The following is a 23,313-nucleotide window of genomic DNA, read 5'->3' on the forward strand; positions in this document are numbered from 1 at the left end:
ATTCGAATCTCTCTTAATATAATGTAGCAAATAATGTTTTGTAAGTTGAATAATATTTTGTTAATTGAAAATGATAAATATAATATAAAATTGTCGCATAGTACTTGAATAAAACTATATAATAAATAAATCGAACTTTACTTTGAAAAAGTACTTATTATAAATTAGATTTTTGACAATTATACTTTTTAATGGAATAAAAGTTTATCACGATTGAGTGAATACTTAAAAAGCTATCAAAATTAACATTAACGTAAATAATAGTTTTCGGGAGAAGTAAATGATTGTTTACTAATGGTGCTTCCGTGTTCCTATGTAAGTGGATTCACTCCCGCTACCATAGCGAGCAATGCCATTCGCACATACATCCCATATTCAGCTTGTCTAAAGTAGGCCGCTCTCGGGTCAGAATCAAATTCTGGCGAAATCTCATCGACTCGTGGTAGTGGATGCATTACAATCATACGACGACGAGCTCGAGTCATTAATTGTGGGGTGACAACTAATAATCCACGCATCTGAAAATATACATATAGGTAAAAAGTTTTTTAAAACAATTTAATTATAAATCTTTCATTGTAAATGGTAAAAAATAGCATGTGTTTACGTAGAAAATTAATGTATATCATCTGATACTAATAAAAAGTAAGATATTTCTTAGTTTTTTTTTTAATGTAATCACAGCAATGAATATGGAAATATATTTGATTGATAAGTAAGATATGAGAATATGTAATTCATTAATTGAAGTTGGTTTGAGAAAATAACATTTACAGTATGATTATTTTTTTATTGACTTTAAGATTTTGTCTTTGCCAGGTTATTCGATTTAACAAATAGTTTCATACATATAAATCTGATAAAAGTTTTTAAACTTGATGAAATTAGGAGTGTATTTTTTGTTGTAAGTTTGAAATAAATAATTATTTTATTACGTAATAGATGTTTTTTTACACCATATTATAAAGATTTAAAATAAACAAGAACCTATTATTATTTATATTACCTTTTCATACTCTTCCTGGCTTGCAAATCTCTCACGTTGAATTCTAGTCATATATAAAACGTGAGTATCACCTAATACATCTTCTAAGCGTTCATATACTTTTTGCGAGATACCTTTGTATGATACGTACTCCATAATATGTTTAGGCATACCTAGACCTGGTGGGCTAACATATTGTAACTGTACTTGATATAAGGATAAAAGTCGAGCTAATGAGTGAACTGTTCGCCCATTTTTTAAATCTCCAACCATTGTAATGGTAAGGCCATTGACTGTGCCAATTTCTTCTCTGATAGTGAAAACATCCAAAAGTGCTTGTGTGGGATGTTCTCCGATTCCGTCTCCTGCATTTATTACGGGTTTACGTGAATGTCGTGATGCGCGCTAAAATTGTATATAATTTTTATTTTTATCATATTTTATCTTATAAAGTTAGTAATGGATACGATTTTTTTTAATACTTACGGTGACTGCCCCTGGTTCAGGATGACGTAACACTACAACATCTGAATAACTAGCCATCACTGTAACACTATCTTCTAATGTTTCTCCTTTTTTAGCTGATGAGCTAGTTGCATCTGTATGAATAACAGAACCACCAAGTCTTTGCATAGCTGCTGCAAAACTGCAACTTGTACGTGTACTAACTTCATAAAATATCGACGCCATAACTTTGCCTCGTAATATATCATCCAATACGCGCCCTTTACTGACACAGGTTTTCATGAATTGAGCTAAATTGAAAATGTCATTTAATGTTTCTTTTCCAAAAGTGTCAACCGTTAATATACTTTTGCCGAATAAATCACTTCTTTGGCGTTGTAGGCCTGTTGATTGTGAGGAACTGTCACAGCGTTGTCTGATTGTATGTGTTTGAGGAGGTAACGGCGATATACTTCTTAGGCCAGGTACTTCATGAAAGTGGACGTTCAGTTTATTTTGTACATCAGGCTTATTAGGTTCAGCTTGATCTATATCCATATCATGAAATTTGGTAAATTCTAACGAATTATGAATATCTAAAGCTGAGTTTGGTCGACTTGACTCTTTGTCAAACTTTTCAAACGCAAAAGCTGGCAAAGTTTGTTTTTTAGGTACAGGCCATTCGCGTACATTCTGTCCGAAGCCTGGAGGCACAAGTATTTGACCTTCTACATAAGCGATTTCACCACGTAAAGTAACACGATGAATAGCTCCACAAACTCGCATGCCAGCAAATGGAGTCCATTTAGATTTTGAAAACTCTAAGGCATCAGGTATTGTCCATTCATAATCCATATCTACTTCTACATAAGTATTTATTTGTTCTGGCAAATTAAATATTTTTCTTGGGTTTTTATGGAATTTGTTTATTATGTCATCGATAGTTAGTCGTCCTTCATGAACAGCATTTAGAAGTAGCGGTAAAACTGTTTCTAAGCCCGGATAGCCAGGTAGTGGTTTGTCAGAATTTTTTTCTTCAACAGAATGAGGTGCATGATCTGTTGCAAAAACATCTATAATATCCATATTTTTCCATAGTTCTGCTTGATCCTCGGGGCTGCATAAAACTGGACGGACTTCAGCACGTCCATTTCCAATTCGTTCTATATCAGCCGTGCTTAAAAATAGATGATGAGGGCATACTTCACAAGTAACTTTTAAGCCCCGTTCTTTAGCTGATTTTATTATTAAAATTTCTTCTTTTCGTGCCACGTGACATATGTGAATAGGTCTATCGAGTAATGAAGCCATTAGAATAATTGCACCTGTTTTTTCACGTTCGGCATGTGCACATATTGGCATTTTTTTAGGCCAGTTCTGAAGGTGACGTTGCCAAATTGTCATATCATTAAGTTTTAATGTAGTAAACGTTTCATTCAAGTACATTTTAAGTGCTGCTGCCTGTGGCGCTAATTCAGCTGCTGTATCACAATTAGTGGTAGATGCACCAACGAAAAGGGCAAAATCACATCGAGCACTTACACGAGCTAAAGTCGAAACATAATCGTATGATGAACGATCAATTAAGGGAGGGTTTGTGTTTGGCATTGCACAAATCATAGTAACACCTCCAGCAAGAGCAGCGGCAGTGCATGAATCGAAGTCTTCCTTATATGTAGCTCCAGGTTCTCGAACATGAACGTGCACATCAATAAATCCAGGCAATTTAATTATGTTACGTGATGTCATACAATCCGTGTGTGTTTTCATTTGTGGTGCACCACCACATTGCAACATTGCCTGTAAAATGTAAATAACTGATATATTGGAATCATTAATAATAATTTTAAATAATCATATGGCATTGATAATACGCGTACGAATTATAAAAATTAAACAATATTAATATTTTCCATAACAAAATAAAAAAAGTTTTTTTTACTAAAATTAAATACAATATGAATTTAAAATAGTAATAGAAACGACCTTTACAAACCTTTACAAGAAGTTTAGCACATTTGACGTCAGTGACTAAGGGGACAGCATAGTCCACAGCTAGACGACGTGTTCGATATCCATGTGTGCTAAAGGAGGAAACGCGCCTAGCTCCACCTCGCATTGGTAAATTAATTACGAGATCGAGTTCTTTTCTAGCCATAAAGTCTGCCAAGTGCATGAGTTCACCGTCAGACCTTACATCTTCCGGATCACCGATATGATCGAATGTCCATTGAACACTTTCTATCTAAAATATACAATGTATTAATTTACAAAATGTTTCTTTTATATTACATATTAAAATTACCCTTTAAAACTAACCTCTATACCATGTTCATTATAAAAATCTCCTGTGCCCATACTGGCATATAACTTATATCCAAGTTTTTTCAAGGAACGCACACTTGGTAATAGTTCTATTTTATGCTAAAATAAAGATAAACAGTTGTTATATTCCATTGTCATGTCATTTCACATATTATGTTTAACAATTATAAAAATATCTAGTCGAATTACCTTACCTTAAAAGTTCCAATTGAAAGCAAAATAGCCTTTTTGGGAATTCTGAACCCTGTACTCATTAATGATTTTAAATAAGCTTCATAGCGGTTTTCGCCAAAACAAGCAACTTCACCAGTTGATGCCATTTCTACACCAAGAGTAACGTCAGCGCCGGATAATCTTGAGAAAGAAAATTGGGGTACCTTCACCCCGACTTTTCCACAACCACCCATAACGCTGACTGGTTCAACCGGTACTCCTAAGATTACTTTTGTCGCCATAGCAACAAAATCATGGTCCAATGTTTTAGAAACAAAAGGAAATGATCTCGAAACTCTAACGTTACACTCTATGACTTTTAATTCATTATCTTTTGCAATAAGTTGCATATTAAATGGCCCTGTAACATCAAGAGTTTCTGCAATAATTTTAGCTATCTCATTTATTTTGTCTAAAGTTTCGTTATTAATATCTTGAGGAGGGGTTACTAAGGTAGCATCTCCGGAATGAACACCAGCATTTTCTATGTGTTCAGAAACAGCGATACAAAGAAGTACACCATCAGCCGCAACAACGTCAACATCTATTTCTTTAGCGTCCAATATATATTTTGAAATTACTACAGGATGATCTTTATTAAGTTGACTTGCAGATTTTAAATATGCTTCCAATTCTTGATTCGAATATGCTACATTCATGGCCGCCCCGCTTAGTACATAGGATGGTCGAACTAGGCATGGATATCCAACTTCTTCGCAGAATTTTATGGCTGAATCTAGATTTGTAAGTTCTTTCCACTTTGGTTGCAAAATACCTTTGCGATCGAGCATACGCGAAAATTTGAACCTATTTTCAGCATTATCTATCATATCAGGAGAAGTACCTAGAATTTTAGCTTGCTGTCTATGTAAATCCATGGCAATATTGTTAGGTAATTGGCCACCCATGCAAAGTATAACACCATGAGGTTTTTCCAAGTTATATATATCCATTACTACTTCAAATGATATTTCTTCGAAATACAACCTATCGCTCATATCATAATCTGTACTTACTGTTTCGGGATTGTAGTTGACCATAATGGTTTTTTTACCTTGATTTTTTAATTCCCTTAAACATCCCACAGCACACCAATCGAATTCAACTGAACTTCCTATTCTATATACTCCAGATCCTAAAACTATTATAAAATCTCCAGTGAAATTCAAGTCATGTGTACTACCATTATATGTTAGATAAAGATAATTAGTCGTTGCAGGCCATTCAGCGGCAACTGTATCAATTTGCTTAACGAACGGAGTTATTTTAAATTCTTCCCGAAGTTTTCTCACAGCCAATTCTGTACTTTTTATTGCAGCAGCTATTTGCTTATCTGAGAATCCTATTTGCTTTGCACTCTTCAAAATTTCAAAAGTAATTGATCCAGAATCAATGGATTCCAGTATTTTATAATAGTCAATGATATTTTTTAATTTCTCAAGGAACCATCGATCAATTTTTGTTAAATCATAAAGTTTCTCAACAGTATAGTTTTCTTTTAGAGCAGCAGCTAAAACGAACATGCGCTTATCAGTTGGTTCTCTCAGTTCATTTTCATTTACTTTTTTGATATAAGGATCAAAACCATTCACGTTTTCATCGACCATTCTTAAAGCTTTTTGAAATGCTTCTTCAAAATTACGACCAATTGCCATAACTTCCCCTACACTTTTCATTGAGCTTCCAATTTTGGTACTAACTCTGTTAAATTTAGCTAAGTCCCATCTAGGTATTTTTACTACACAATAATCTAAGCTTGGTTCAAAACACGCTGTAGTCACACCAGTAACAGAATTCTTTATTGTCGGTAAAGAAATTCCAAGAGCTAATTTAGCAGCTACATATGCAAGTGGATAACCTGTCGCTTTGCTTGCTAGAGCAGAACTTCTTGACAATCTTGCATTTACTTCTATGATATAAAATTCTTCAGAATTTGGATTCAAGGCATATTGTATATTACATTCTCCGACTATTCCAAAATGTCTTATTACTTTAATAGCAGTATTCCGTAATAAATAATATTCCCTGTTAGATAATGTTTGGCTTGGTGCAATCACGATAGACTCTCCTGTGTGTATACCTAAGGGGTCCACATTTTCCATATTACAAACTGTTATACAATTATCATAAGCATCTCTCACAACTTCGTATTCGACTTCTTTCCATCCTTTTAAAGATTTGTCTATAATAAGCTGTTCTGAATGTGATAATGCTTGATGCGCCAGAATTCGTAACTCTTCTTCATTATTAGCAAAACCTGACCCTAAGCCGCCCAAAGAAAATGCAGAACGAGCCATCACTGGATATCCAATTTGATTTGCAGCAACTAAAGCTTCTTCTATTGAAGAAACAGCAGCACTCGGGGCTACCTTTTCACCAATAGCATTAATTTTCTCAGCAAAAATTTTTCTGTCTTCAGTATCTACTATAGACTGAATTGGGGTGCCTAATACACGTACATTATATTTCTCAAATACTTTAGACTTTTGCAATTCTACGCCACAGTTTAAAGCTGTTTGACCTCCAAATGTTAGCAGGATTCCTGTAGGACGCTCAGCTTTTATAACTTGTTCAACATATTCAGGTGTAATGGGCAAGAAATAAACTTTATCAGCTAATCCTTTCGATGTTTGAACGGTCGCAATGTTAGGATTTATAAGAACTGTTTGTATTTTTTCTTCCTGCATTGCTTTTACTCCCTGTGAACCAGAATAATCAAATTCGCCTGCTTGACCAATAGATAAACCGCCTGATCCTAGAATTAATACTTTTTTTGGCCTTTCATATAATGTTGGAGTATACTTAAGTTTCTCACAAATCATGTCATTTACAACACATTTTGTATTAATTTTATATGATTTAACTGTTTCGACAAATATATCGAAAAGACATTCGAGATCGGTCGGTCCTGCTGTGTGCTCTGGGTGAAACTGCACACTGAAATAGGGAAGTGAATTATGGATGATTCCTTCATTGGTTTTATCGTTTTCATTAGTGAATAAAATTTCCCAATTTTGAGGTAGTGAATTAGTATCGACTGCAAATCCATGATTTTGAGAAGTCATGAAACATCTTCCTGTTCCGGCGTGCGTGCAAGGTAAATTGTGTCCTCGGTTACCATACCTGCAAATTATATTTATTTTATCGCTTTATGAAATTTAGTTTAAAGAAATTCAAAATAAATAGAGTATGTTGTTCTTAATAGTTATATACCCAAAACGAAACAAAAACAAAATTTTAATTTTGCTAATGTAAATCATAAAATGTCATTTATTCATAAACTAAATAAATTAGTTTAAGATATAAAGTGATTTATCATATATTATTTTTATTTCTAAACCTCAAGGTTCATATAAATATAAATATCGATGATAAGTGTCAAGTACAAGATAAGATAAAACTATATATAGCATGAGAAGGTACACTTCTGGAGTCTTAAATACTCATAGAAATTTCAAAAAACACAAAACACCTCAGATAATAAGCATGGCTAGAATTCTAATCGACTAAATTTATAATTACCTTGTTTTGTAGGTTTTACAACCAGCAGCAGTTGCAAGTAACTGGTGGCCAAGGCAAATACCAAAAACTGGTTTAACTGTATGTTCGTTCTTAATTACTTCTCTTAAGTTATCCACGACCTCTTTGCACACTTCTGGATCGCCCGGACCATTACTAATAAACAACCCATCGTACTCTTTTGGGTCAAATTTATAGTTCCAGGGTACTAAAATGACTTTAGCGTTTCTCTTAATTAAACATCTGATTTGATTGTACTTTAAACCGCAGTCAATTGCTAAAATTGTATAACTACCCGATGGATTAAATATTTGCTTTTCCTGTAATAATTAAATTGAAACATTATACACAACATATAAACAAGTAGAAATCTGATAAAGACTATATTAAGTCAGAATAACTCAATGTAGTTTAGTTTTCTGTTAAAATGTTGATGTTTAGTTGGAGGGAAAAGAGGATGCTATTGCTAGTAATATAAACAGTATGGGTGTTGAGTGTATTTTAAAATGTTATTTATATCCTTGTTTTACTCTAATAAGTCGTAATAATTAAAATCAATTATGTGAATATTATTATAAACATAGTTATGATTAAATACATTAGCTGAATTTATATTGCTTACAATGAAATATTTGTCATTTTATTTAACCTACCTTTACGGACACTTCTGCTACTAAATTCCTTTCGTTTGGGTCTTGAAGTGGCGGTAGTGTGCCAATGGGTGATACACTTTGAATTATTCTGCCTAATGTAACACCTTCGCGAAGTCTATATGTCAGCGCCCGGGTATCTATTTCACAAAGACCAGGTATACCGTTCTGGGCCAACCATTTTCCCAAAGATTTTCGAGCACGCCAATGTGATGCGTGGGTACTAACTTGCCCAACTATAAGTCCAGTTGCCCAGATACGCTTCGATTCAAACCATCTAAAACAATTTATGTTACAAACATCTAACAATAAGTAATCTGAGGATAAAGGAATATAATATTTGTTCAAAAGAATGTGTTTAGTGGCGAAGTGCATTATTTTCGCAATTTTCACACTATTATAATTTAAGTATTTTTGTAATTATTTAATTCATCTATAATATTCAAAAATGCTAAATATAAATTCAAGAAGAGATAAGATTTCGATAGATACCTCGGTAAGCCGTGTTCATCGTACTCGTTTTCGTCTGGTATTCCATAGTTCCCAATCAGAGGATACGTCAGAACCAATATCTGAGCATGATACGAAGGATCTGTTAAAGACTCTGGATATCCGACCATGCCAGTCTGAAAAACTAAAAATTAGGTATCTGTGAAATATTTTGTCATTTTTAGCCAAAGCAAGCAAAAGTCAGTTTAGGGATGAAGATCGACTCCAAGAGAAACTGTTCAGGTAAAGTAAACGTTAAGCATTAACAATCATTTTATATACCTATTGTCTTGTAACCATCCCTTTAATGTAATATTAATATTATTTTTATCGTATGTGAAAAAGAAAGACGTTATAAATTCAGTTTTATTTATATACCTATATGATGTTTGTAACCTCGAAATTCCGTCATTTACACGATTTGGAAATAAAAATCCTTGCTTCCCGTTTGGTCTCTTTTGAATGTGAAGTTATACATACTTCTTTTGGCGCGTTACGAAAAAGTTTCCGTGAGTGAATTTTTATGTTGTACGCGCACAGGGTGACATAAACTACATGATGAAGTTCCTCGCTAAACCGCCAATTATGCGTCAAGACTTCACACCTTATATTATTTTATAATGTTTATTTTATTACAAATTTAAATTAAGAATGTTTTAATTTATCAGTGAGTGTTATAGCAGAGTTGAAAAAAGAAAAAAAATATATAATAATTATTATTAAAAAGAAGATTATTATATATTTTATTGTAATTAATTATTTGCCTGCAATTAAAACTATTTTTAATTATGCCGAAGAAGTAGAATGTAGAATTTTATGTACGTTTATTTATTTTTTTTCATTCGGAGAATTTAGAATTAGTGCTGAATTTATATTATTATATAATATTCCAAAGGTTCCTAAAAGAAAACACTCGTTAATATTATAATGAATACAATCAAGTTACGTTTTGACACACTCGATATTGTCCTGATTATTATGAATATATTCAAAAACGTGTTTCCGAAAACATTTAAAGTTTATCGACCGATAGAGATGGGGAACATCTCACATAACTGTATTTACATAGTATCTGATATCTATACTATGAAAGACAGGTATCATTATAATGTTAATACTTTTGACGCGATCTAGTTTTGTATCGGAGCATGACACCGATATGTCGATGTAAAAAAATAATTAAAGCGGTTCACAGGGGTCAATCTAGTGATAACCTAAAAAATAAAGGAATACCCTTTATTTATTTTTTGAGCAGTTATATTTACACTACACAAGTAGACGGTCTATATTTTTGATGAATCTCGTATGCAATGTTTTTCCTTTCGTAGATGTAATAAAAGCTTGTAATTCAATAATTATTTTTTATTTAGGTATATTGATTGATTTCAAAGTCAACTTTATCGTAAGAAAGGGAAAAAAAATGTATCATCGTGTCCTTAAAACCTACGTAGGATGTCATTATAAACAATAAATTGTTGGTGAAAACATTGTCTAAAACACTCCACTGTGAGGAACTAGGTATAAAATGTTCAAAATTATTACGTTAACTAGAAATTAAAAGAGTGTATTATTTTATCAAACAATCTCTTTCGAAATCACCTTTTAATTTTCAATGGCAATTTTTTGCAGAATTTAGAAAATTTAAGAGAGTAGGTAACATCAACAACTTTATTTATTCATTTATTAATGTCATTTTAATAAAATTCGGTTTTGTCGCTACTTTCTTTATCTCCTACAAGTAGTCAAGTAATATCGATAGCAATGTTTACATTGTTTTTTGTGTCACGAAGTGGTAGTAGGTAGATATGGGGGGTGCCCAAGCCTTTGCAGTTTAACTGGGCTAGCTATAAAATGTTATTTATTATTATAATTATACCCACCAACTTCTCCCTCCACAGGAACTTGTGCACCGAAACTTCTGCCCTGAAAGACCGAACCGTCTGCAAGGACTAGGCAGCACAGTGGGCCGACTTCACAACTTAAGTCTTCCATTTTTCTAAAAAAAATTGTAATTTTGGTCTTGAAATATAAATCTACAACCAATTACTATCATAGTATTCAATATTCTTTACTGGTATAAATGGAATGTACTGCAGTTAAATATGTCGAAGTGGACAGTGATAAGTAAAACTTACCGTTATTTTTATACATAAACCTTGAACATTATAATTTGTAATCGCTATATGTTAAATTTAACGCGCAATTTATAAAATATTGTATGTTATATCAAGGACTAGAGTTCGGGTGTCGTGACTTAGATTCAAAGTCAAGGTCTTGGGATTGATTCAGACGAAATTATAATGTAGGAGTCAGGAACGAAAAGGTATTGGGTTAGTTATGGTAATAAAGTTCAAATTTGTCAAGCAACATGTGTGGATATTTATAGCCGGTAAGTAATCATTCATTTAAAATAGGTCAGAAATATCAATAAAATGAACAGAATATTTACCAACGCTATGAACTTATTAAATATACCGTTACATGTCGAACTATTATCGTACTCATGTCACTTGTCTATAAAAACGAATTTTACAGAATATTTGAACATAATTAACATCGTGGCTATTGATACATGTGCATAACTTTGAACATGTTCCAGTAAGAACAATCGACAGTTAAAAAAACAAACAACTACTGACATTAATCGTTTCACTTTACGCTAAAAGTTTTAAATACTTACTATATTTTAGGTTCAACTTGCCGGCCACGTGGAATTTCGCGTGAGTCGCAAACGGTCCGGCGCTGTCGCGAGCTACGCTACGACAGACCTGCTTGCTTAGCGTTCCCACAAAGTCGAACCATCTTATCATACGCCATCACTGTACCAACCAGTTAACAGCCTTCTCCCTTATTCACATATTCACAAAAATATCTTTGTCTCGCTCTTTCCTAGAACTCGGTTTTCAATGGTATGAAGTGGTATTAACTAATATTTACTGCGAACTGCGAAGTTAGATGCGTAAAAAGAAATTGCTTAAAATTGTTGTGTGTCAACTTTCCTATTGATTTGAAATGAAATTTGAAATATATCACTATTGATGAATATAAATATATCAATAAGCTTAGAATTCCTACTCACAAATAGGTTTTCATACAAAACATTAATAATAATATTGAGAGTAGTTTTTTATGAACACGTAATTTCTAGACTAATATATTTCTTCATTAGCGCATCATAAATCTTATTTTATTGCAAAGCCTGGCCACATAAAGGAAAACAATAAATAAAACACAATGATAAATAAGTATATTTTATAAAATATCGAGTAGGTACAGTTTTTAATGATATAAAATACGAAACATATTAAGTAAAACTGTATACTTACCTACTTATTTTGTTTTTATTCTATGAGTTTCCATGTTATATACAAAATAATAAAACAATATTTTCTTTTATAAAAACAAACATTGTATTATTTGATAAGTTAAATTATATGTAGAATACAACACATTACAATAAACAATTGTTTTATTCGTGTACTGATTAATTGTTACTAATGGAAGTAGCAAGACTAGAATTTAAGTAAATTGTAAATAGTTATTTAGACTGCCAGTTCTATTTAAAATAGGATAATCAATGAAACTAAGTGTTGGAGTTGTCGGAACTGTTTGTAGTTCGAGTATTTTGATAGAATTCTGAGCAGGCGCCGGTTTTAACCACACACCAGGAATATAAAGAGTCACTTGTGGACCCACTTTGGGCCAATATCTTCCGAGGTTATGTCCGTTTACAAAAATATAACCCTAGAAATTAAATAAAAATATATATTTTATACAAAGGAAATTGCATGGACATAATTGTTTACAAATATGGGAATGTATAACATCCATTACTACGTAAGATCTGATGTATTCAGAAAAATAAGAAAGAAAGTTTATTAGAATCTTATGCACAGCAAAATGCCAAAATAATACCTTTCCCCAACCAGTAGGGTCGACGAAAGTGTCCAAAGGTTGACCCTGAGGTAAAACTAGTATTCCTTCATATAGCGTGGGGCCCATTGAAGAGCGGCCTTGACCGACAATGTTATTTGACCCTAATTCGATGTTATTGTTTGTATCCAAACCATATCCAGTAACCCTCCACGGACCTTCCAAATTGCCAGATCTAATGTATCCTTTTTTACTATCTAGAGTTACTGGACTCAGTATTCCCTTAAAAAAAGAAACGCAATCAGTCAATACATAAAATCATCAATACTTAAAATAATTCTTTTCTTTCAAGATCGATACTTAAAATATTTTTTTATTTCAACATCGATACTTAAAATAATTCTTTCTTTTAAAATTTGTAGTGCTATGGCATACTGAAAAATGGAAATGGAAAATTGTAGTACAACGGCATATTCTCGCAACTGGCATAATTTTTTAATTTCATTTTTTAGTTCAAGGGTCGAACTAAACTATGATGTATGTTTGCGCTTTTCTAAGTTATAGGAAAAAAATTATAAAAGTCACAAAATGAATATCGCTATCTATTGTGGTTTATATAGATTGTAAACTTTATCTAATGAACAGTTTGTGGTATTTTTGTGTAATTTACTTTTTACTCCTCCTACGGTTTTGTAGTCCTTTTGCGTGTGACAAATTTAATAAGGAAGTTGCACACTAACCTTAATTTTCGAATTATATATAAAGAGTTATTTCGCTTATTTATTTAGAGAGAAAATATTATTTTAACTGAACATAAGTTTCATTTTTGCAAATATATGTATAAATATAAATATATTCCTCGATCCACTATTTTCAATTATCTAATATTCGAACGCAGAGCAGTAATACTTGCAGTAATCTTACCTTTGATGGATCATACAAGAAATAATTAAAATTCTATAGGGTTGACTGTCTCATTCCTTGAGTAATTAATCTGATTTTGCACGGTTTGATTTCAAACCGGGACACAGAAATATTAATGGTAGGTAGGTTCTAATGAGTGGTACCATACTAGTTGGGCTTGCACAGCTTACTAATATTAGAGGTCATATTTACCTTAAAATCATGAAGTCTGTTACCATAGTTAATACGTCCTTGATTCTCAACTAGTAAAGACAAAGTGGAGCCTTCTTTCGCTTTTATGCTTAGATTGAATAGCTTCTGCATTCTATTTATTACACCTTGATATTTCTGTAAATGTATATTTTTTAGAAAACAAAATCTTAATGTATACAGTTTCGGCAGTATCCTACCCGTTTAAACGATGTTGACATATTTAATAAACATTTTTTATTTTAGAAGTAAAACTTCTTGGGCGCGTTTCTAGAAGTGACATTTCTGATGCAAGACTGTTTACTTCTGTCACAGTTTTGAACGCTTTAATTTATTTATTTAATAAAAGCATACAAGTATACGGCTATACGTACATTATCAACGAAAACGAATATCCAATCGCGTGGCGCTGTTATTGACAGAATTCCGTCGGTTTCATTAAGCGTCGTTTCGTATAGAACAAGACCACTGCGCTGCCGCAATTCTTCGAACGTCGGTAAATTCGGTCCATTAACATCTTTGTATTTTTTTCCGAGTTTAGAACGACCATCCGTAGACAGTAAGTTGATTTTTGGACTGAGATTTATTTCGCCGTACGCCCCTTTTTTAGACGGCACGGGGGCAGGTATATTTTCGGGTACAAGATCATACTAAAAAAATATTGTTAAGTGTTTAGCAATAAAAACACCATTTATGTGACATGAAATATTTTGTTGATGAAATAGTAAATTTGGCTAATCTTACTTTGGCCAAAGTGTTGCGGATAGCGTCATATTTTGGAGTCGGATCTCCAGCTTCAGATAACGGAGCATCGTAATCGTAAGATGTGATGTCGGGTTGGTAATTAGAAGCATAGTTAGCACCTAAAAGTAAAAATAAATTAGCTATATTATAGTACGCATTTTCGTTTATAAGTCTGTTTTTACATAATACATCTTATTTATATTTAATACATTTATATCAAATATAAAAATGTGCTCACTAATTGTATAATTAATACTTAAAATTTATAAAATTATATTTAACATATTATTACTAAATATTTCTTTGATTAACGAGTAAAAATTTTAATAAATAAACATGTAGTATTATTGTCATTGTTGCGGTGGTGATCGAGTGACATTCGTGGTGTAGTGACGTCTTAATCGTTTGAAACTTTGTTTATAATTTGTTTATCGATTTATTAATAATATGAAAGCACGATTGCGAAGTAAAAGAAAACATTAATTTTCTTTTTTTTTTTTCGTAATTATTTGTTTTTACAGTCCGTATTATTACAAGTAATATGTTCTATCTTCGGTTGTGGGTATTAATACTTAATCCCTGTAATATGACTTCGGTGTTTCTTATCAGTACGAATTCATTACTTCGCTAATATTGATGTAAGAAATATTAGCTCGCGCTCCAATTTACGAATCAACTATTAGTATGTAATTACAAAATGCTTCGGAAGCACTAATTAGATAACAGATAACTAACAGATCAAAATTGGTTGGATTGCTTTTCTGTAAAGGTGATTAATGTTTCTCGCTGTGTAACAGTTTAAGTAGAATAAAGTGGAAATGAAATTCGTTATAAGATAATACTCGCATATAGTAAAATTTAGATTCAAATTGACAGTGTCACTAGATTCTTTTTCTCCGTAAAAATCTACTGTAAAAATATGTAAAGTGATCTCCTCATTACCGATTCCAGTCACGGTGGTCGTTCTCGACATAGATAACTGCGTAAGATTAGACTTGTGCACTATACAAGTGTTTGCACATATACTAGACAATTAAATAACGAAATAACTAAGTAACAAGTCCAGTGAAGGATACCTGCTGTAAATTCAAAATTGGTGCCGCCAAAGAACATGTAGATATTGAAGTGGATCTTGTTATCTAGCATATCTTTTAATGTTGCAACAACACGTTCTGTGGTTACTTTTTGCAAGTCCTCACTCCAGTGAGTAAGCCAGCCGGGATAGTACTCTGAGTTCATCAGAGGTCCCTCTGACATGAACGCGCGCAGCTCTTTGAACATATCTACCGCTTTACTAGCTGAAAATGACGAGAGGAATTATTACTATGTGCTAATTATGTATGTATTCATTAAATATAGGTATTGTACAAGTCAAAACATCTAAAAGGCTAACTTAATGTTTGAAGCATTATCTGCCGCCCACCTTAGAAAGCACAGGAAAGTGTTCAAATGAGTATGCAAAAGTCAAATAAATGATTTACTTTATTCAGAAAAATAGTCAACTTATAGTAATACTGCATACAAATACGCAATATACATAAAATTTACTTATAAAAATACATAGATTTATATGTGAAACAAAAAATCACATGATGTAAAATTATATTAAATAGATGATAAAAAGAGTTTCTATATTGTTATGTACTTATTTGTTAACTATCAAGGCATAAAAATTAAAAATGTATTTAAAGTGTAACTCGCTATTCTAGATCAAATTAAATTAAATCAAAATATTCTTTATTCGAATAGGCTCATAAAAGCACAATTGAATCGTCATGTTACAATGTTGAATTAAATTTAAAGCTACCACCGGTTCAGAAAGTAGATTCTACCGAGAAGAACCGGCAAGAAACTCATTACTTTTTTAATTACAGAGTATGTCAGTATACAAATATTATTAATACTAAGTCCACACTTTTTATATATAATATAATCTTGCATTGAGTAATATGCCTTATTTATCAATGTTTTTGATATGAGCTTTAACATTTTTAATTGTTTTGTATGGCATACCTGTCGGTCCGAAGTCTATGGTAGTCAGAGTACCGGGAACAGATCCATCATAAAAATACGAATGATACGGGCCATCTGTTGTATACAGTAAAGCATTGTCGTCGACGTGTTGTTTTATTATGTCGCGAACCTGTTTCATGTATGCCTTACTACTGCCGTAACTGCCGTATTCGTTTTCTACCTGCAAGAAGTTTATTTAGCCTTTTTTGCTTAAACATTTTACTAAGTAATTGAAATTACGTATGAAATGCATATTATGGGATTTAAAAGAATATTTTTATTGGGGAAATATTTTAGTTGAATAAAAAGGTTGTTTTAATACAGCAATGTTCTTACCTGTACCATTATTATCGGACCTCCATTTTTGTATAACAAAGGTTTAAGTTGGCTAAAAAGTTTAGTCATCCATTTCTCGGTTTCACTTATAAAATCTATAAACATAAAAATAACATGAATTGTCTTTGTTTTGCGAAAATATTTTTTTAGATTAAAAAAAAATTACTTTTATCTGTAGTCCGTAATCTTATTTTTGGATATTTACTGAGGAGCCAGTAAGGAAGACCACCCTGTAAGGAAAGGCAAAATAAACTTAAGACAACATAAATCATAATAACTAAAGTTTTAAGGGCGCAGGCAAATATAAACAAAAAGAAGGAAAACAGATAAATCAAATATATTGGTTGATCATTTGATTTACCTTATACATTCAAGTAATTAATTATAATTAGTAAAACATATTCTCAACTGTGTATAAATCTGAGTATATTTTCTTGGAAACCATTAAATTGTTTTGGTACTCTATTTACCTAATAAACAGCTGAGCGAAAATTATCTATTTCTTTCTATCGATTTTACTAAAGGTGATTTCACAAGTGAACCAATATTTAAGTACTTACTAATCAGGATACTTAAATAAAACGTGTGACGTTTCACGTTTAAGTATTAATTTTATTTCTACGAACGTAAAACGAGCAGGATATGAACCATTTCTTACTAGATCTCTTTCGGCACAAATGTAAGGTCCTGGTCGCAAGAGCACGTATAGTTCTTCCTCTGCAGCTATTTGTATAAAGCGGGCGATATCGTTGTCTCCGTCAAACTTGTACAAACCTTCTTCCGGCTCGTGACTGCTCCACTCTACATACCTGGAAAAGTAAATTACACGCAATTAAAGGAAATTATTATGTTTACCATTAATGGTTTTATTTAATTGCATACATAATGCTGTGTTGATAATTTGAATTCTGTAGACTAAATGTAATGTGCATTAACAAAGGCGGTTAAATAAAGTTATCAAATTGTTATATCACTAATTTTGTTTCTTTTTATGTGAAAACCTAAGATTTTAATAATAGTTTTAATATATTTCAAATATATTGATATAGCTTAAAATATACACTACATATTTTAAGTTATTGAAAAAAAATATCTTTTTATTGTGATTTATTTATTTTAGTAATGAGTAGGCTGTTTGCAATTATTAAAGATCGAATTCGAATGGAAAATTTAAAAAAAGTCAAAACTTTTGGAAGGAAGTTTTGTATGTCCTCAAAGTTATAGTATTTAAAATTTTTAAACCATTGGAAAGTGTGTCTCAGAGCCTTACAACCTTTGCAGACAAAGACCTTTTATAGAAATGAGAAACTTGAACACCTAGCAATAAGTTAACAGCTGAAGTCATAAAATGTTTCGTGTAGAAATTAAACTTACAAAAATATGTGTACTTTTATAGTCACTAAAAATCTAACATTATTTATGATATCTAATGTAGACATATATTATTGTATATTGGCTGGCTGGTGAGTTTCGTATAAAATATACGAACTTTTGGCTTTTTTTTTCTTTTAATTTAATTTACTTACGTGGACACAGTATTCAGGCCCGCTGCTCTTAATTTTCTTAGTCGGTCCCGCCAATATTCCGACGGCAGCCTGAAATAATGAAGAGACCCCGACATAATCCGAAAAGGATTTCCATCCAAAACGAAGTCATTCCCTTGTATGCTAATATTACGACTATTCTGCAAAATTAAAATAATTCAAAACGTCAGTATATATTATTTTTAGACTTAAATTAGGTGTCGTACTTGCTTAATTGAACTTCGTGATTCAATATACTTAGATAGCATTACAGGTGAATGAATATGCGTGTTTCTGTTTTAATGATAAGATGCGAGTTCATAAAACTAGAGTACTTCCTTCTGCAAACTTTCTCGTGATACTGTGTATTTTTTTTCCTCATTATTAGGGACAGCTTTAAGAGAGTGGTACTAGTTAATAGGCAATAGGTTCAATTTCTTCTAAACAAGATTAATAAAGAGTATTTTCAGTCAAATTAACTGTATATATGGAAATGGTAAAAAATTATGTTCTTATAAAGACAAATTGGGTCCAGAATATAGTATAAGAACATTAGCGAGTTCAAATTTCGCATCTTAAATCGACCATTATGAGATGATGACACACGACAAGTTATTTAAACTTACGTTATAAATTTATTTGTTAGATAGTTATTTAAACACAAATTACATTCATAAATTGGCAGTTTGGAATTATAATTATAAATGAAGTAGTTTTTAAATCGGTTTTAAAATAAAAGTACCGTGCGTAATTAATGAAGACTGTGACCCGCATTGATACTCGGTTCACGAAGAAGAAATTGATTTTACTTTTAACATTTAAATGGTACATACATTGTAGTTACTACAATTGTTAGATCATGACGTTTCTACTTTATTCGTAAATACCTTGTTTAGGTTACCTACAGAGTTTTCAATCGTAAACATTTTATATTTTCAGCAGTATCCAATGATGATCCTAGGCTTAAATAATAAAAAAGCCAAGTTTTAAATAAATGCACTGAGAAGTAGAAAAATAAAATATTTAATACTTATAATATTATCGACCAAATTGCGGCCACAACATTCAAAAGAACGAACCAATTATGCAGAATACATTTTCTAGGGCACAAGAGTGTGCGTAAACACAGATAAAGTTCCAAAACGACCGAAGAGATAAACGGCTAGAGTTTGCGTACTTTCCCACGCACGAACTTATTAACCCAAGGCAAAAGAAGTTCTTGACAGAAAATAAACAAAAAATAATACTAATTTAAGGATATTCAATAATGATTATTATTTTCAAATAACATTTTATAAGCAGATTGCAGATTATGCATGTAACTAATACCATTTCGATTACTATCATGGCCATGTGTTATGTATAAAAAATAAATATACATGCTATCATGATATTAATGTACTAAATATTTAACAATATTGGAAGGTATAGCTGCACGATAACGATATGGTACCGGTAAGATGATATATTTTTAATTATTGTCGTCTTACTTGTTCTATTATTATCAAGAAGAGGCGGAAAATCAAATAACGATAAAATAAACCTTTTGGTCATTTATAACGGTAAAAATCAATTAATAAAACAAAATACCTGAAGATCTCTTTCTGAAAGCTGACTTCCTTGAATTGTCGTCTCCTTGATTTGAATCACTTCAGGACTTAGATTATGATCATCCAAAACTTGAGGCAAAACTGATCTTGACAGTGCAATGCACAAATATATTGGTATGAAAACGAATCGTCTCCATGATAGTTGCTTCATAACGCTTATCTGCAATACAAGAGGAAAAACAAATGCTAGTATTGAAAATATACGAACTAGACAATGTTATGGAATTGTGTAACGCGGAACATTATTCAACTAAAATTGTTTCATAATTATCTGTTTCAATGACATTACCGTAACGTAAGATGTTTATATTATGAGTAAGATTTTTTTGTTCTTTGTTCAAAATCCATCAACTTTGACGTATAGCGTAAATATTGTGGTAACTTTTCATACAGTCTAATATTATCTAAATAAAAATTAATACAAATTTCATAATATATTTTATAGTTTTAAGTAATTCTTCATGATGTGGGAGCTTCGTAATGTATTTATGTAAGTTAATATATTTGAAAATAGGGAATATATTGTAATTAGTACCTATAGTCGTGATCTTAGAGAGACCGTCGATAATTTCTAGCCGAATGCCAGTTAAAAGTATAAAACAGTAAACAGTACATCGTGATATCATCTATATTAACGAGAAGCTTAAAAAAAAAACTTGTAAATCATTGCGATCAAAATAAATGACATAGTATTTTCAATTTAAACTATTCTGATTCCGTTTAAACTTATATGGGACAGCTTGGATTATAACTACGTACGTATTAGAGATTGGTAGATAATCGGTGACAGTGGACTCTCGCTACATAAAAAAAAAAAACTCGAAATAATGAGATGATTGTAACCTACATAGGTGTAAATTCAGGTCGGTAGTAAGTATTTCATATATGCAATATTTAAACTTTATTTTTTATCAGTCTAGGCACAAAAACTGCTACCAAAGATGTTGAACATCAATTAATGTTCTATCATGATTTAGTTATTTTATTGTTTAAAATTATGATTTAATTGATTACATCCGGTACAGGAAACAAACTTACAACCTCGGCTTGAAGAAACTGTTTACTGTATGTTGAATTGTAACTGTTATTGTTTTATATGGACAAAGCGATGAGTATGTGTAATGATATACTTCATATTTTAATATTCATACATTATCATACATTGATATTCAGTTATTATACTGCTTAGTACCCTAATTATCATATCTAAAGATTTAATTTTCTAAGTGAGAAGATATATTAATATATCAAGAGGAGAATTTCAAATACTTAGGTTTATTTTCTATTTTATAATTATAAAGATTCATTTATTTATAGTTATTGAAACGAAAACTTGAATTATATACTTGTCACTTGATCATCAATCATATTTAGATTGAAAAGGAAATTTTATTATTTTGCAATTCATCTAGTCAATTGCATTTGCATTAAATTAATATGCAAAATAAGAAATTAACGTAATTTATTGGTTTCGGTTGAACTAAAAGTCGAATAATTCTGGAATATAAACAAGGTCAAACGGAATAACCAAATGTGAAAATAATGCTAAAAACGAAATATACCTATTTCTTTACATACAAATTAATAATATACTTATTTGAAATTTGTCATACTTTTATTATGGTTGCAACGCGCCGCAAGGGTGAGTGAGCCCGTGTAACTACAGGCACAAGAGACAATTGCTCATTTAATATTAGGCGATGTAAGGAATGGTTAATATTACTTATAGAAACATTGTCAATCGGCGGTGGTGACCACTTACCATCAGATGGCTCATTTGCTCGTCCGCCTACCTATAGGTATAACAAATAGGTATGTCGTAAACTCTGCGATCACATTCATTTTGTAGATTTTTTTACACATTATTCCGATCAACAGTGTTTGATTAACTAAAATGGTATATTCCTCACGTTCCCATTTAAAGTATTACTTACGCATAGTGTAAATCGACCGTGTTCTACTTTGCGTAATTATTATACATTGTGAGTTTGACTTAAATAACAGCTGTATTTTTTTAGTACAATTTTCAATTTAAATTTTTAACTAATTCTTCGAATAATGACCTTAAGTTTAGAACAATACTCGTCAGTTTTGATAAATTGGCCATTCTTTACGATATACAAAACGAGGCAGTAATAACAGCTTATGGCAGCATAATCAACTTCTAATATTAAATGAGCAATTATTTTGTATGTATTTATATCTAATTTGTTTTGAGATAAGGTATTGCTTTTGAAGTTTATCTATGTCTTTACAAAAGAATGAAATTTTTCAAAAACGTTTTTTTTATCAGCTCGGCTGCCCAGGTAGATCTTACGTCTAGATTTTATTATATATAATAGTATCCCAATACCTATAATAAGTGGTGGTGGTGACTTATCATCAGGTGACTTATCATCAGGTAGCCCATTAGCCCGACCTCCAACCTATATATATTATAATAAACTCTAGAATATATGCGCCAATTTAATTGAAATTAATTAGCATATTTATAATTATGTATATTTTTAGTTTTCACAGTCAGGTTATTATAATAACTTAAATAAAATTAGTATTACATTGCATGCAAAAAAATTTAATTACATGCTTACGTTTTATTTTATACTTTAATATAGAGGTATTTTTTTGGTCTGGAGAAGCACATGGATGTGTTTCTCCAGACCAAAATGTCAGATATATATTTATAATAAGTATATAGTTATTTATTGTTTTGCGCTCGTAGATGGCAATTCTCGTTTAGCTTACCGCAATAAAAAAAAAGAAGACTCGTATGTTTCGATAAGTTTTTAGGATTTTAACATAACGATGTTCGACGAACTTAATAATTATTTCTTAATAAAAAATCTGTTATTTTGAGTTTTTTGTTTTTTAAAATACCAAGGTTAGGGGTTATCAGAATTAATTTATTTGCTTAACAAATACAATTTAATATATTCTAGGAATACATATTTTGTGAATCAAAGTGAAACATGTAATAATATTTCACTGTAATATGTAATAAACATATGATTTTTTTTAACCCTCCTCTATTCCAACGCGTGAAAGACTAGACTCGAAATAAAAACGTCGTAAGAAGATATATTAAACTTCATCTAACGAGTACAACGGACGGTAACTTACCGGTCGTGCGACAATGACCCCGTCGGATAGACTTCGAGTGCCAGTGAACTCTCTTGGCCCCGACTTGACAATCACGGACGAGTGTAAAGTAGCTAGGTTATTAGAGCGAGGAGTACGTAGGCAAGCAACACGACCGCTCGCTTTGCCACTCCCTCGGAAACTCGATGACTTTGGCCCTGTGGCGAAACAGGCATGTGCAATGTTTCGCCCGGCTGTACCATATTTCATTAGGCACCTATCAGACTTTATCACCTCTTGTTTCTACGCTACGATTCGTAACGAATCGATGCATTTTTATATAAATGTTTTTTCTTATTGATATATGCAAAAGCGCATACAAAAATAAACAAAGCCTC

The 23,313-nt window shown here is 31.6% G+C and overlaps 1 protein-coding gene across 2 annotated transcripts; it reads right to left on the reverse strand.

Annotated features, from left to right (window-relative positions):
- Positions 1-124: 124 nt before the first annotated feature.
- On the reverse strand, positions 125-23,198 carry LOC113399943 (multifunctional protein r). Of its 2 annotated transcripts, XM_026639255.2 has the most exons (23): positions 22,958-23,198; positions 19,818-19,997; positions 18,231-18,388; positions 17,363-17,513; positions 16,871-16,934; positions 16,705-16,799; positions 16,369-16,549; positions 15,432-15,653; positions 14,356-14,474; positions 13,986-14,261; positions 13,615-13,749; positions 12,541-12,780; positions 12,240-12,369; positions 10,506-10,619; positions 8,629-8,770; positions 8,140-8,413; positions 7,490-7,806; positions 3,949-7,090; positions 3,749-3,853; positions 3,426-3,674; positions 1,472-3,229; positions 1,007-1,390; positions 125-518 (listed from the first exon to the last, which is right to left on the reverse strand). In XM_026639255.2, exons 1-23 carry the CDS (start codon positions 23,183-23,185, stop codon positions 312-314), a joined length of 8,871 nt encoding a protein of 2,956 aa, XP_026495040.2. In that variant the 5' UTR covers positions 23,186-23,198; the 3' UTR covers positions 125-311. The 2 variants fall into 2 exon arrangements, with proteins under 2 accessions (XP_026495040.2, XP_026495039.2); XM_026639254.2 differs by lacking the exons at positions 12,240-12,369; positions 12,541-12,780; positions 13,615-13,749; ... (8 more) ...; positions 19,818-19,997; positions 22,958-23,198 and adding an exon at positions 11,306-11,412 and having other exon boundaries at positions 10,506-10,621.
- Between the last annotated feature and the right edge of the window lie 115 nt (positions 23,199-23,313).

Source organism: Vanessa tameamea, chromosome 8 (assembly GCF_037043105.1).
Source record: "Vanessa tameamea isolate UH-Manoa-2023 chromosome 8, ilVanTame1 primary haplotype, whole genome shotgun sequence".
NCBI classification, from domain to species: Eukaryota; Metazoa; Arthropoda; class Insecta; order Lepidoptera; family Nymphalidae; genus Vanessa; species Vanessa tameamea.